At 38.8% G+C, this 14218-nt stretch overlaps 2 protein-coding genes and 1 long non-coding RNA gene across 7 annotated transcripts; 2 read left to right on the top strand and 1 right to left on the bottom strand.

Annotated features, from left to right (window-relative positions):
• The first annotated feature begins 153 nt into the window (after positions 1-153).
• Positions 154-6101, top strand: ndufa13 (NADH:ubiquinone oxidoreductase subunit A13). Its single transcript, XM_074651052.1, has 5 exons — positions 154-305; positions 4333-4411; positions 4519-4590; positions 4707-4776; positions 5872-6101. Exons 1-5 carry the CDS (start codon positions 212-214, stop codon positions 5989-5991), a joined length of 435 nt encoding a protein of 144 aa, XP_074507153.1. The 5' UTR covers positions 154-211; the 3' UTR covers positions 5992-6101.
• Positions 6102-6961: 860 nt separating this feature from the next.
• cirbpa (cold inducible RNA binding protein a) lies at positions 6962-12604 on the bottom strand. 5 transcript variants are annotated; one of them, XR_012595841.1, is made up of 8 exons: positions 12462-12604; positions 11650-11756; positions 11401-11507; positions 10441-10579; positions 10177-10345; positions 10036-10094; positions 7387-7478; positions 6962-7303 (listed from the first exon to the last, which is right to left on the bottom strand). XR_012595841.1 is itself a non-coding variant. In XM_074651046.1 (7 exons), exons 2-7 carry the CDS (start codon positions 11747-11749, stop codon positions 9491-9493), a joined length of 588 nt encoding a protein of 195 aa, XP_074507147.1. In that variant the 5' UTR covers positions 11750-11756; positions 12462-12603; the 3' UTR covers positions 8570-9490. The 5 variants fall into 5 exon arrangements, 4 of the variants coding, with proteins under 4 accessions (XP_074507147.1, XP_074507148.1, XP_074507149.1 ...); XM_074651046.1 differs by lacking the exons at positions 6962-7303; positions 7387-7478 and adding an exon at positions 8570-9504 and having other exon boundaries at positions 12462-12603; XM_074651047.1 differs by lacking the exons at positions 6962-7303; positions 7387-7478 and adding an exon at positions 8570-9504 and having other exon boundaries at positions 10453-10579; positions 12462-12602.
• Positions 10971-11367, top strand: LOC141777090 (uncharacterized). The gene is made up of 2 exons (XR_012595843.1): positions 10971-11029; positions 11137-11367. It is a non-coding gene; the product is annotated as an uncharacterized LOC141777090 (long non-coding RNA).
• Positions 12605-14218: the final 1614 nt, after the last annotated feature.

The raw sequence follows: 14218 nt of genomic DNA, 5'->3' as shown, positions 1-14218 counted from the left end.
ACAATAGCGGCGGTATTCTTGATATTATGTTTGTATTACATTTAGTAAATTGATAAGAAGAAAGGTGGTATGGTTTATAATAAACTGTATAACAGTTGTCCTCCAGACACGTGGGGGCGCTCGAGAGCCACTGAAGCTCATTGCAGCACGACAGAGGAAGTGTCATCCGGTGACGTCAGCAGCGTGTTTGTGGACAGCAGGCTGGAGGAAGATGGCGGGCTCCAAGGTGAAGCAGGACATGCCTCCTCCGGGAGGATATGCTTCCTTTGATTACAAGAGAAACCTGCCGAAACGAGGACTCTCGGGTACTTACATCACATACACAGTTAGTGAAATATACAGATGCACACAGGAGCTGTTATATAACACAACAGAACACATGATATCTGCTGCTAACTAGAACAGCAGCTAAAGCTACCAGCTCAGCCTCAGTTACACTCATGTAGTTACTGAAATACAAGTGTTACAGTTGTTGGATGCTCCTCAGTTGATGCCTGTTATATGAGGGAACAATACATGTTGTTTGTCCTATAATATGATTAATGTAGTAAATTGATTAATGTGGTTAAAGAAGTAAAAGTTATGGAAAAGGGAATTCACTAAATGATGAATATGGAGGATGTTTATGAGAAGAGATTGAGTCTGACAGAAGGAAACATATAGTTAACATGGGTTAACACCATGCTCATATAGATTGGTTTGGAGGTGACCTGATGTGAAGGAGGATGCATGTATGTAACCATGTAAATGATATTACTATAGATTTCCTTTTTATTTTCTATTAACTTATTTGTTGATTTAATTTATTATTACTCTTATTTTTGTATTATTATTGGTGTTTTTTTTTTTTTTTTTAAAGGGACTATTTGTAACTTTCAGAATTGCTTGTTAACAGCGACATCTGTGGCCGTTAAGTCCACGAAAATCAGATTCGGGCTCGCGCTTGCTCGCTCTAAATATACCTGAACGAGCATCGCTCAAAACAGTGAGGCGACACACGTCAGCTAAAACCACAATATCACTCTATATTTCAGCTGCTTGGCAGTAATGTTAGCTGACCAGACGAAGGTCTCTCCATGAATCACTGCTGATCCTAGTGTTCGTTATCGTCTCCCGACTGCGCCCGCGGGGAGACACCGGAGCTTTGGTCGAAGGCGATAACGTTTCTCGCTGCGGAGCCCCGTCACTTCACAAGACACGGGAAACCTCTGTTGGTCTGGAGGAGCTGCAGCAGTTATTTCTGCACAAACGTCCACTAGATATTCTCAGAGCTAAACTAACAGTGTGTTCCAATCCGCGTACTTCTGTACTTACACTTACTACTTTGAGTGCATTAGTGCGTTCACACTGGGAAGTACGGCAAAATGCAGTGCACTCAAAGTACCCGGATGTTGTACTCAAAACGGTCAAATCGTTGAGTGTGGAACGCTGGACACTTTCCACACTCAACTGTTGCCATCTTGGCTACGTAGCGGAAGGGGCGGAGCCGCGACCGCTATTCAAACAGACGTAGATAACAGAATAAAACAATACAATACGTAAACATACCGGTGCATTTTCAGCCAACAGGAGGACACATCGTAGGCGTAGGCGACGACGTTGGAAACGTAATTTCCACTCTGCTTTCGTGTTTTTTCAGAAGATATTTTGGCGGGTAGCGAGCTGCGGTCAAATGTTGCGATTGTCATTTCCGGTCAGTGCGCCGCAGAGTATTCGATTTGAGACGACCCTACCCCGTTGAAATTTACGCACTGCTCAAGTGAGTACAGAGTGCGCTACATTGAAGTGTACTTCTGGAAGTACGTGGATTGGAACACACTCTAACTCTCCTGCAGTGTGGAGTGAGCGCGCATGCTCGTCCAGAGGCGGAGCGAGAACGCAAGAACGCGCGCGCTGTGTGAGTGAAGGCAAGCAGACAGAGGAGCAGTGACTCCGGCCACACGCAAGCCGCGCATATGCGAACGCGCATGGGATCCTGACCCGGTACATTTATATGCTTAAAAAGTTACAAACAGTCCCTTTAACTCTATTCTTTCTTATTGTTTGATTTTGTTGTGGTTTTGAGTGTTGAGGTTGTTTTCTCTAGTGTACTTGATGGGTTTGTCTGTAAAGCTCATCTACTTAAAAGTTGGTTTATAAACTGCTGTAATTACGAACAGTGGGTTGCATATATGAAAACAGCCTTGAAAAAAGGAAAAAATAAAGTATATAAAAAAATATATATATATGATTAATGTAATATGAAAGTTTGTAACATTGTTTGGGGCTAAAGATTGTGCTAATTATTAATGACATGATAACTTCTTTCTAACTAGCTAACACCTGGTTCATTGCAGGTCCTTCAAATGATGTTGTTCTAAAAAGGGAAATGACCTTGATGTTTGATATGATGCACTTCATCCCACAGCTTTAGTAAACATATACAGTTTAGCTGCTGTGTGAAAAATCTTGAGACCAACCTCTATTAAACTAAATGCACCTGAAATGGTGTTGCACTTAAATCTGCCCCCCCCCCCATCAGATTCTGTGCTAGTGCTAAGCCATAAAAGGAACTAATCTTTCCACAGTCTCTTGCAAGTCAACAATTACACAGATTTGTAAGAGCAGAACAGAGTTCATGCTTGAGGCTTTCTACATGTAAGGTCTGAAACAGCAAATCCTCACACGTGAGAAGCTGTAACCCATTGGATGCATTGCTTTATTCACAACCAGTAACATATTGGTTGAATGTCATTAATAGGGTGACCAGATCCCAACAAAACAAATGTGGGATACGTTACTACGGCTGAGAAGTAGTCTACAATTTTAATATAATGTCTATCTAACCTTAAAAATAAACATCTCTATGCTTTGCCTGAATGCATCCATAGATCGGCACATCTCTTTTTGAGCTGCACGTTTCTTGTGAGACTCACATGAACTGTGTGAAATTGAAAAATCTCAATTTTTCCGTTGGGGAAAGACGGTGACAGGTCAACCTGCACTTGACCCACGTGTGCACAGTTTGACAGCAAACACAGCCCCGTGATGATGACAGCCTTCCCTGCTTTCTTCACAGCCATTGGATAAAAAACTGATTTTTTTTTTTTTTTTAAAAAGCGTCTGTCCTGCAGTGGTTTGACTTTTGAAAAACTACAGACAATGAAAATGAGGGACATCGTCTTAATATGCGGGACATGGGATAGAAACGCTGTGCAGTCCCTCGTAAAGCGGGACACCTGGTCACCCTAGTTAATGTCATTAACTTTCATCGAATCGATTATTTTGTTTTGGCACATTATAATTACACCTCAACTGGTGCAACAGGTTCAGGCAGTGTAAATAGATAGGTGCGTAGGAGACCTGCACTGCCAGACAAATAAAATGAAACAAGCTGCGAGGACAATATCACGGCAGCCATTTTCACATTTCACATGCCGGTTAAACACAGGAGGAAATGATCACATTAATTATGTTCCCATTCAATTTAGTGTCACAGCCACTCCACCGAGCTAGCATGCACAATACCAGGGCCTCGGCCTCTGAAATGGAACCGGGCCTTAATTAATGCTATTAATTACACCTGTGTTTACCCTGCAGTGACATGTCAAGATGACTTCTGTGAAAAGGGCCTCGTCCACTCTTCCATCTGTAGGAGCTCATCATCCGTATACTCTGCCTCAAATAAATACGGGCGTCCATTGAAAGCCACAATCATCTAAATATTCAGCCATGACATTGAAAATCTTTTAAATAACAGCTACACAACAAACCTCCCAACTCTCACTCACACGTTGTCACCTCTCACGAGATTTCAAAATGGACTTCTCCTCTCCTCCTTCTCTGCGGGGTTCTTTCCATAATGTTGTCAGACACTAATTATAACAATCTGAGCCGTGTCAGTGGCAAAAAAACTAGCACTTTTAGTGGACGTAACATTACGTTGACAGTGCGCAATTGCCCTTGCGGCCCGGCGGCTGCAGCGCTCTCGATCAATACTGGACCAAATATAGGATCCAGGTTGAAATGTACAGAGTAATGTATGGTGTATAATCAGGTGTGGCAAACCGGTTTGACATGAAGGTAAGATACAGTTGGCAGGATCTTGATGCTTTGTGATAGTGTAAGCCGCTGTTCTTAAAGACACAGCTTCGCAGCCAATATTAATTTATACTATCTCTGTGACATCAGAGAGAAAACTTTAGAAAGTACAACTTATTCTTTTTTTCTCTTTTATTAATGTTGGTACACTGAAACTTGATAAGATTTAACTCAAAACCCAACATTAACCATCAGTGGTAAAATACAATGTTCCCTTAAAAAGCTGTCACTAATCCGTTCTTTAATCAACAGGATACAGCATGTTCGGCATCGGCATTGGCATCATGGTGTTTGGCTACTGGAGGCTTTTTGGCTGGAACAGAGAGAGGAGGTAGGATCACTCTTGCGATTCTACTTTAGGTTACAAATGTTGGTCAAAGTCTGTATCATATTTCACAGTCAGGCTGGAACTAGTGGTGACGTGTTTGTGCATTGCAGGCGCTTGCAGATTGAGGAGCTGGAAGCCAGGGTAGCTCTGATGCCCCTGTTGCAGGCAGAGCAAGACCGAAGGTGACAACAACAACAAAACAAATCTCACACACACACAAACCTGTGTAGTTTTTTAACATATGGTTACTCCCTTCATGCTAGTCTTTATGTAACAGCTGAATTTCCCGTCTGGCCAGGTCCCTACGGATGCTGAGGGAAAATCTAGAAGAGGAGGCGATTGTCATGAAGGACGTTCCTGGTTGGAAGGTAAAGAATTGCCGTGATTTCTCTTTGTTGTGAATACACTTTAGCATCAACAACATCACAGACTTGACCTTTATTTTACCAGGATATTTTCCCATTGAGATTCAAAATCTCTTTTGCAGAGGAGTCCTTGGCCAAGACAGCAACATAAAATGTTTCACTTAAAAGAACAGACTTAAAGCACATTACATCAATGAATTAGCAGTGTTCAGTAACAAGACATGTGCATTCAGTGTTCTAACAGCCCTCAATCCTGTTTTTATAGTCTTCCATGCTTATAAAATGACTCTGTAGCTCACACCGTCAAGATGACAGTGCAAATTCTTGTAATTATCTATTTTACACTACATTTTTCACTATATAGCCGGCTAACATTGCTGTAGTTGTGGATGTATTGTTGGCACAATTTAGAAGCAGCTAATTAAGTTGCATGCAGTGAGGGGCACATGAACTAAATTGTGTAACTGCCTTGTTCATAATTTTAACTTTTTTGCGTTTTTAAAATGTGTTACAAACACAAACTTTATTTTTGTGTGGACTTAAAATAATTATTTTGAGCAAATAAAAACGCATTAAAAACACTGATTCTAATACAGTTAATTTTTGACCAACTTACAGAAGAGGTTCCAATGACCCATGTATCTGGTTAACAATTATAGTAAGCTTTATTGTTAAAGCACGTTCCATGCATTGCAGCAACTCATTTTAGTTTACTAGTGAATATTTGCAACCGATGTTGAAAAAACAAGACAGATGCCAAAAAGAATGCATGAACATCTGCAGTGATACAGATTTTTGATAACCTAAACCTATATATTTTGAAATACTAATTTTTGGCCATCAATATAATCTGTTTATTTGTCAATGAGTGTATATTGTAAGTATATAAAACAATTGTTACATACTGAAGATGCCTGGCAGTTTGAAATACCAATAATACATGAACTCTCTTAGTAAACATCCTATCAGTAGCACTGTGAACTTATTTTGTATTTAATTTATTGGGAGTAATAATCCAAGTTGATAATTATCAGATGGAGATGCAGGTTAACATCGGTGTCTTTGTATTAAACTGTGTGTCCGTTAACACTCGTGCAGGTCGGAGAGAGCGTGTTCCACACAGACCGCTGGGTGTCCCCTATGTCCGAGGAGCTGTTCAACCTCCGGCCCCGCGAAGAGCTTTTGCACAAGCGTTTCGGCTTCTTGTGGTACGTGTGAACGCCACCGAAGACGCCACGCCTTCCAACGCCAGCACGACGTGGACCTGAGCCCTCACTCAATTCAGCTTGTAAATGTTCAATATTAAAGTATCTTTTTTCTGTACCTCATCCTGGTTTACCTGTTGAAATTGTTTTTTACCTCCCAGTGGTTGAACACACATTTACTGTAACTTTGAGGTAGTTGTACTTTGCTTGAGTTACATTTTATGCTATATTACTTCACATATGAAGCAAATATTGAACTTCTTACATTTAATTTAGAGTTTGGTCACTAGTTACTTTTAAGGTACACACATCTCAAGCATATGAGCTTAAAATGTATTGTATGCATTTTTATTAAGCTACACAAAAGTATATAAAGTTGGTAAAATAAGCTCCACCATAAAGAGCTACATTAAAATGCTGCTTACACAAATGCATCAGGAATAATGATGCAATAAAATCAATTACATATCACATTGAAAGGTGGCGTTCACAATGAGTACTTATGATACATGTACATGAAATGCTTGCAAACTTTAATATGTTTGCATTGCATTAGTACATTTTCTTTGAGGATCTAACCTAATAAGGAAGTATCCCTGTTTAGGGGTGTGTTGCCCCAAATTGCTCCCACTTTGCATCAAACACTTTGTAAGTCTTACCCAAAATCTAGTAAGCACACTAAAGCCTCGGAACACCCAAACAGGCGTTTCGCCCAAGTTGAAGATCTGCCAGAGCGTGACGAGTTTATTGTGACATAAATCATCTACCAGTAAGAATGATAAACGTGTTACATTGTCCCTGCCCTGTACAGAGGACACTCATGCGGATGTAAACTAGTCTTAACACGTGCACACCGACCTGAGCAGAGGTCTAATTAGTCAGAAAAACTGACAACCTATCTGGTGTTCTTAGGCTTTAGAATGTACATTAACTCCAGTAAAATACATTACCAATTATAAAAAGATACAAGAAAGAGTTTGACATTTATGATTGCCACAATTTTATTTTGGAAATTGCAATACAAAAAGATCAGAATAGTGCTTAAGTGTCTTAAATGAATTAGCATTAGCAACGGTCTCAAATGTAGGCCCACTGCCACCTTTTTACATTTGACGAGTCATGTTCAGGCACTAGGGCTTACAGCTGTGAGCTGTTCTCTTGGACTTTTCAGTAGCAGCCATTACATTTAAACAATGCATCTTTCCAGGTCAGCTAATGTTTGATATTCACAAAAGGCCACACGATCTCTTAGTTGGCCCGATCCCGGCCGGTACCTCCCATGGAGCCACCGCTTACAGCTGCACCACCGCTGCTGCACGTTGGACCTGAAGGGCAGTAAGAGATCACAATCAGCCAGGCATATTTTAGTAACACCAATCTGTTTTACAATAATTACACAAGAATTTACCCGATAACTGGATCTGCGTCCATCACTGCCATGTAAAGCTGGATACTTCAGCTGCGAGTAGATTCATTGAAGCCTCGGACAGGCAGTTCACTCTAAAGAGAAAGATCAAGAGTTGGATTAAGCCTGGCAGTTAACATTTGACACAAGTCAAGTCACAATATAACTGCATGCAGCCCTATTAGAGTCTGAAACTCACCACTTATTCATATGCAAGGGTACAACGAAAAACTGAATACAGTCTAGACACCTTAGACGTCAATTAGGACTGCTGTGGGACATTACTGGAGCAAATTTGAGGACTAGTGCAGTGAACAGAAGTGGACTGAGCACAATACTACCCATGACTTAAGAGGCCAATGCTTTTTTTGGTGGACTCGGGGGAGGTGGAGGACTACAATCCAGAGGAGCATCACAGAAACATTTTCAATGGACTTTTCCAATCAGGGGGTGGGGGTGGGGGGGAGAGGCCATGGCATGTTGTAGGCGAACATCTGAAGCAGAGGACTAAAAACAACGACTAACTTGAAGGTATTCATGGAAACAATGAGAACTGAGTTTGAAGGATGTGAGCAAAGCAAAAGTAGATTTTTACCTCACGTGCATTGGCCTACTTTCTCCACATATGACCTAGGCAAGAGAGCAGCTTTCATCTCTGAGGAGCACTTGTTGGAAGGCGCAACACTTCACTCTCCAAGGACTTGTAGGTTTTTGAAGTAGCTGACCGCTTGAACGTAATGAAGGATTAACATGACCAGACAGCAGCTTGTTTTTCCCATGTGCCACTTTTAGGGGTTTATTCCTCAAACCTCACTAGAGGTTTGATGTCCATACACTATAAAGTTGCCCAACACATTTGGCAAATTGATGGTTTTTAGACGTGTACAGGTTGCACTGGGCCAAAAACCATCTTTAATTGTTTTTGGAAAATACTAGGCGACCAGACGGCAGCTTTTCGGACTGGAAGTGGACTTTTAAAAAATAAATAAAAAAAAAGACACCAAATTACAGTTTATCCCATCGTTTTAAGATAATTTAGAGTTGACTGCCAATTTATAAATTGCCCTCCAAATGTGTAATTTCAATGCGTTGAGCAGTTGACTTTCTCACGCAGCATTACAGTAACATGAGATTACAGCTCAGCTATTCCCCCATGCGGTAGTTTTGAAAGGCAAAAGAATCAAGATTATTTTCCACAGTCTGTTTAATAGGCTCCATGAAGCCAAACTGACAAAGAAAAAAAAATGTTGATCATACAAAGAACATAAAGTACAAAACTGTTCCCGGTTGAGATATTACTTTGGGGAAACGAAGTTACATTTTTCGATCACTTAAACAAGATTAGTCCATTTTACAGCACATTTAAAATGCAGATGTTGAGCAGAGCACAGAAGATACCTTGGACAGACTGTAGCATGCTGCAATTTGCAACTTCATGAACGGCCGGCCACTTCGGTTGTGTAGTTCACCAGTCTGAAAGGAATTCACTCTTTTTGGGAAATTGAACACACAGGAGCCTCAGCTAGACTAAGTTTTTTAATAGTAAAAGGAATTTAGCATAAAATCCCCCAAAAGTCTGTTTTAAGAGTAATTGGATTTCTTTCCTCACTCAGTTTAAAACCTGGCAAGAGGTAGGTCAGCCACAGAGACTGAGAGGGGAAGTAAGTAAAGGAAAAAAATACAAGCCCATCGGATATTTCAATATAAAAAACAAAAAACTAAATAAGGAATCAAAAATCAGGTAACACTTTACGTGCTGGACAAAAAGTCTACAGCGATGGTAGTGGCCATGTGGAGAGCCGATGATCGGTCCCCAAATTGGGACTTACAGTACTAATCAGATTACACAGATGCCTTTTAGTTAACAAACGACCTTTGAGGAATAAAGATGCCCAATCAAGCAAGGTAAGAGTCTTGAACTGTAATTCGTAACATGGTTTGTTAAGGAATGACCAAAACTCATGGCTACATTTTTTTTTTTAAGATGCTTGAGCTACTACAACAGAACTACAAAACTAAGGTCAGCAATAACACGTGGACATTTTTCTTGAGGAGCGCATCTTTGAAATACAGCCAGCCAAGTGATGATCTTGAATCAGGGAGATGTTTACTCGTTTGCAGCTGAGGATAAGAAGTGGGCACACAGGTAAAGACACTGAAAGTTCCAACACTGGAGTTTCACAATATCCCCTCAACCCACCAGACAGTCCATAAACCCTCCCTCAGTTTTTCAGCTCCATCCGCCGAGATACGAGTCAGAATGAGTAACATTTGTGTTTCAAATTGTTTGCCAGCCTCTTTATCAGAGTGGGACTGTGGAAGGGGGGGCTAGCAAAATTTGATAACCGCATAGAGGCATCAAGCTGGGCTCAGGTACAAAACTGAGGGACATACATTATACAAGTCTTCATATGTTGGGGCTGTAAGGTTTTAATTTTGATTAAATGTTTTTCTGACGCATAGTGCGATTGTATTAATCAGTCTAGCACAGATAAAATATGTTCATATGTATAACTCAATGAGTGTAATGCTCTGGTATATCCACTAAACTGTAAATAATTAAAGAGTTAATTTAATGTTTTAAAATTTGAAAAATGACAGCCCCAACATAAGTCTACATACACAGTACAAATACACATCATATATGCTTACCATAGCTGTCGTACTGATCGCGGTAGGACTGATTGCGGTCATTGTAACTGCCCTGCCCCCTGGAAATGAGGCAAACAAGATTTAGTAAAATTGCATTAAATTTTGGGCGAGCAACTTTGTCAGAGTATCAGATTGTCTTACCTATTATCTCTGTATCCGCCGCCGCCGCCGCCGCCGCCACCACCACCACCGCCGCTGTATCCTCCGCTCCTGTATTGGCTGCCACCAGCAAACCTCCCTTCAGAATGGTAGCTTCTATCGCCATAACTTCTATCACTGTATGATGGCCTGTCTCCGTTGTATCCACCACCTAGAATCACAAAGACCATTATTAACCAAAGGGCATGCAGCATGACAAGCCAAAAGGGCTTATTTTGGGTTAATAGATGGACAGCTAGTGTCCACCTCTCGAATAACCTCGTCCACCTCTCCCACGCCCGCCGCCAAATCCTCCACCTCTTGATCCTCTTGGGGTTGTAAATCCTCCCCTGGAGCGTCCTCCTTTTCCTGCTTCATCCACACGAATAGACCTTCCATCCAGAGTCTGCAACACAAAGACCGACATTGTGAATAATAATAAAAAAGTAAATATTTGATATATCTGCCAAAGGCTATACATTTGTTAAATAATAAAGAACACCTTAATGTGCATAGACAAGCATATAGCAAATGCTCAGGAAAAGGATCAATATTCTAAAAACATTTTGTTGATAATATGGCTTTAATCTTGTTTTTCTTCATTATATAGAGTATCTCAAATGAGAAATACACATTAATGTGCATAGACAAGCATATAGCAAGTGATCAGGCAAAGGATCAATATTCTAATTTTTGTTAATATGGCTTTAATCTTGTTTTTCTTCATTATATAGAGTATCTCAAATGAGAAATACACATTGTGCATAAACAAGTGTGTTGGGCAAAAGGTTAAAATTAAGGTTAATAAATTTTGAAAATGAACAATGAAAAATGTAAAATAATAAATGTGAACATGGTAGTTAATAGGGTGATATTGTTTTTCTTCATAATAGTTACTCAAATGAGTGTGTTGGGCAAAAGGTTAAAATTAAGGCTAATAATTTTGGAAAAGTAAAAAAAAAGGTAGTTAATAGGGTAATATTGTTTTTCTTCATAATATAGTTACTCAAATGAGAAATGCACATTAATGTGCATAATCAAGCATATAGCAAGTGATCAAGAATTAATAATATGGCTTTAATCTTGTTTTTCTTCATAATATAGTTACTCAATGAGGAATGCACATTGTTGTGCATAAACAAGCGTTTGGGGCAAAATGTAAATAATTTAGGAAATTAACAAAATATAAAATAACCGTGTTAATTAATAGTGTAATGTTGTTTTTACCTTCCCGTTCATGGCATCCAGTGCGTCTTTAGCATCTTCTGCATTGTCGTATTTCACAAAGCCGAAACCACGAGATTTCCCCGTCTCTTTGTCTCTGATCACATCCACTGATGGACGGAGGAGGGAAAAGGAAAAAAACACATTTTTAAAATAAAATCTCCATCGTCGAAAGAAATGATGCTTTAAACCAACAAGTAAATGATTTATATCAAAAGAATATAAAGTTAAAAAGCTTGGATTGGATTTTACCTTTTTCGATGGTTCCATATTTGCCGAAGGCCGCAGCGAGACTGTCCTCGTTGGTTTCGAAGCTCAGACCTCCAATGAACAATTTACCTTCGTCCGACATATTTGAACTAACACAAACACACACGTGTTTACACAAATCTGTTAAAACAAACCTCTTTTATAACCTTTTATTTAATAAATACCGCGAACAAAAAGTAGGTCAGCGGCCATCACATCATGCGTAATAAAAAAAAAAAATCCCGCTAAAGCTTTAATTCCTCCTTTTAGGAGTTAAATAACCAAATAAATCCGGTTAAACTAATATAAATAACACGCATTGTGTTTGAAATCAATCAGTGCTATTGTTCGTCGCTAACGGCTGAGCTAATTGCTATGAGCTCGTTGCTAGGCCTCGAGGCCTATAAACGTGGTGACCGTTAGTTAGCGGTTAGCGGATTAGGTTGCTATCATTTCTCTTTTCGGCGCCATTTTGTAGCATCATGCGCCTCACTTTTGTTTCGCTGAACCGACATCACAACGAAGAGACGGAGAGGATGCCATGTTAGCTCGATTACATCATTATTCTGATTAATAAATACGGTTAATACAGTTTCCCCACATTCCCACCGCACCAAAACAGCAACACAAGCAATATATAAAAATAAAATACTAACATCGTATTTTTTATTTTTTTTTAAAAACGTAGCATTAAATATCTAAATCCATAATAAAAGTTAAGCATTCCTAGTAAATGCAGTGGTATGTAAACATGTGTTATGTTAAAGATAACAGTTGAAGACGGTTGAAAATGAGCGGTGAAATGTTAAGATTACCTTTCTGAATAGCAGGAGCAGAGAAGCTGATGAGCGGAGCTGCAGGTCGGAGTGAGAGAGGAGAAGAGGAGCGCTCCGCTTTTACACGCTCTGCGCGATGACGTCTTCTTCTCATGCGCCTATTGGACGTCAACGGCACAACACGGCGGCTCCAGAGCGCCACCTGTTGACGGGACCCGGATGGTGGTGGAACGTCATGGTAACGGTCCAGCTCTCCAGCTCCAGGCCATGTTTTTTTACTTACAAAAAGCACTCTGAATAGCATGTGCGTGTGTTTGATATGGCTTTTCAACAAATAAGTTATATTTTATTAATGATAATAATATTTTATTTTATTTAAAACTGTTTCTACTCCTTTTCCCTCACTTAAAAAACAAAAAACAAATCTAGATATAAGATATATATTCCTTTGCAGTGTATAGCAGCAAAGGGGGTAGTGCAGAAACATGAAGCATCAGTAAAAACTAAAAGCAAGATACAACACAGTAAAAAAAAGAAAAAAATTTACTGAATATATACATTATTGACAGCAAACTCCCAATGTGTGTTTGATATGGCTTTTCAACAAATAAGCTACATTTTATTAATGATAATAATATTTCTATTTAATTTAAAACTGTTTCTACTCCTTTTCCCTCACTTAAAAAAAAATCCTACAAATCTAGATATAAGATTCATTGCAGTGTATAGCAGCAAAGGGGGTAGTGCAGAAACATGAAGCATCAGTAAAAACTAAAAGCAAGATTCTATTAATGATAATAATATTTAATTTAATTTAAAACTGTTTCTACTACTTTTCCCTCACTTAAAAAAAATCCTACAAATCTAGATATAAGATATATATTCCTTTGCAGTGTATAGCAGCAAATGTGCAGAAACAAGAAGCATCAGTAAAAACAAAAAGCAAGATACAACAGTAAAAAAAAGAATTTTTTTTACTGAATATATACATTATTGACGGCAAACTCCCAATGTGTGTTTGATATGGCTTTTCAACAAATAAGCTACATTTTTATTAATGATAGTAATATTTTATTTTATTTAAAACTGTATCTACTCCTTTTCCCTCACTGAAAAAAAATCCTACAAATCTATATATATAAGATAAGATAAGACATTCTTTTGCAGTGTATAACAGCAAGTAGTTTTAGTAGTATTTAAGTTTAAGATTTAAGTGTTTTACTAGAATTAGTACTATGTTAGTATCATTATTTTTAACTTTCAAGATGTTTCAAAATTTCCTGTATTGTGTTGTTAATTGTACTACTCTACGAGCCTCTACAATTGCCCCTCGGGGACAAATAAAGTGATTTGAATTTAATTTAATTGAAAGGGGATAGTGCAGAAACTAGAAGCATCAGTAAAAACAAAAAGCAAGATTTTATTAATGATAATAATATTTTATTTAATTTAAAACTGTATCAACTCCTTTTCCCTCACTGAAAAAAAATCCTACAAATCTATATATAAGAAAAGATAAGATATTTCTTTGCACAAAAAAATAGGAACAATATAAACAACTGGAAATATTTTAAATAGGAACAATATATACAGTATTGACAATAAACTCCTTCTCCCTCACTGAAAACAAATCCTACAAATCTAGATATGCAAACATAATTTTTTTTCAAAAGTAACTACTGGGCACCAAATGTCTCCTTCAATTAAATGCCCAGTATCTGTAGGTGGGCTGGAGGCTTTAAGTCTATATTCATATTACTGTTATTCTGTATTTTTACATTTTGCTGCTTTGGCAA

Source organism: Sebastes fasciatus, chromosome 11 (assembly GCF_043250625.1).
Source record: "Sebastes fasciatus isolate fSebFas1 chromosome 11, fSebFas1.pri, whole genome shotgun sequence".
Classification (NCBI taxonomy): domain Eukaryota; kingdom Metazoa; phylum Chordata; class Actinopteri; order Perciformes; family Sebastidae; genus Sebastes; species Sebastes fasciatus.
This window is presented reverse-complemented; position numbering and strand designations above follow the sequence as displayed.

Coding starts and splice junctions, on each gene's coding strand:
- ndufa13 (XM_074651052.1), top strand. CDS start 212: ATGGCGGGCTCCAAGGTGAAGCAGGACATGCCTCCTCCGGGAGGATAT. Junction 306..4,332: donor GCCGAAACGAGGACTCTCGG/GTACTTACATCA, acceptor TTTAATCAACAG/GATACAGCATGTTCGGCATC. Junction 4,412..4,518: donor GGCTGGAACAGAGAGAGGAG/GTAGGATCACTC, acceptor TGTGCATTGCAG/GCGCTTGCAGATTGAGGAGC.
- cirbpa (XM_074651046.1), bottom strand. CDS start 11,749: ATGTCGGACGAAGGTAAATTGTTCATTGGAGGTCTGAGCTTCGAAACC. Junction 10,580..11,400: donor TGGATGCCATGAACGGGAAG/GTAAAAACAACA, acceptor TTTGTGTTGCAG/ACTCTGGATGGAAGGTCTAT. Junction 10,346..10,440: donor TGGACGAGGTTATTCGAGAG/GTGGACACTAGC, acceptor TTGTGATTCTAG/GTGGTGGATACAACGGAGAC.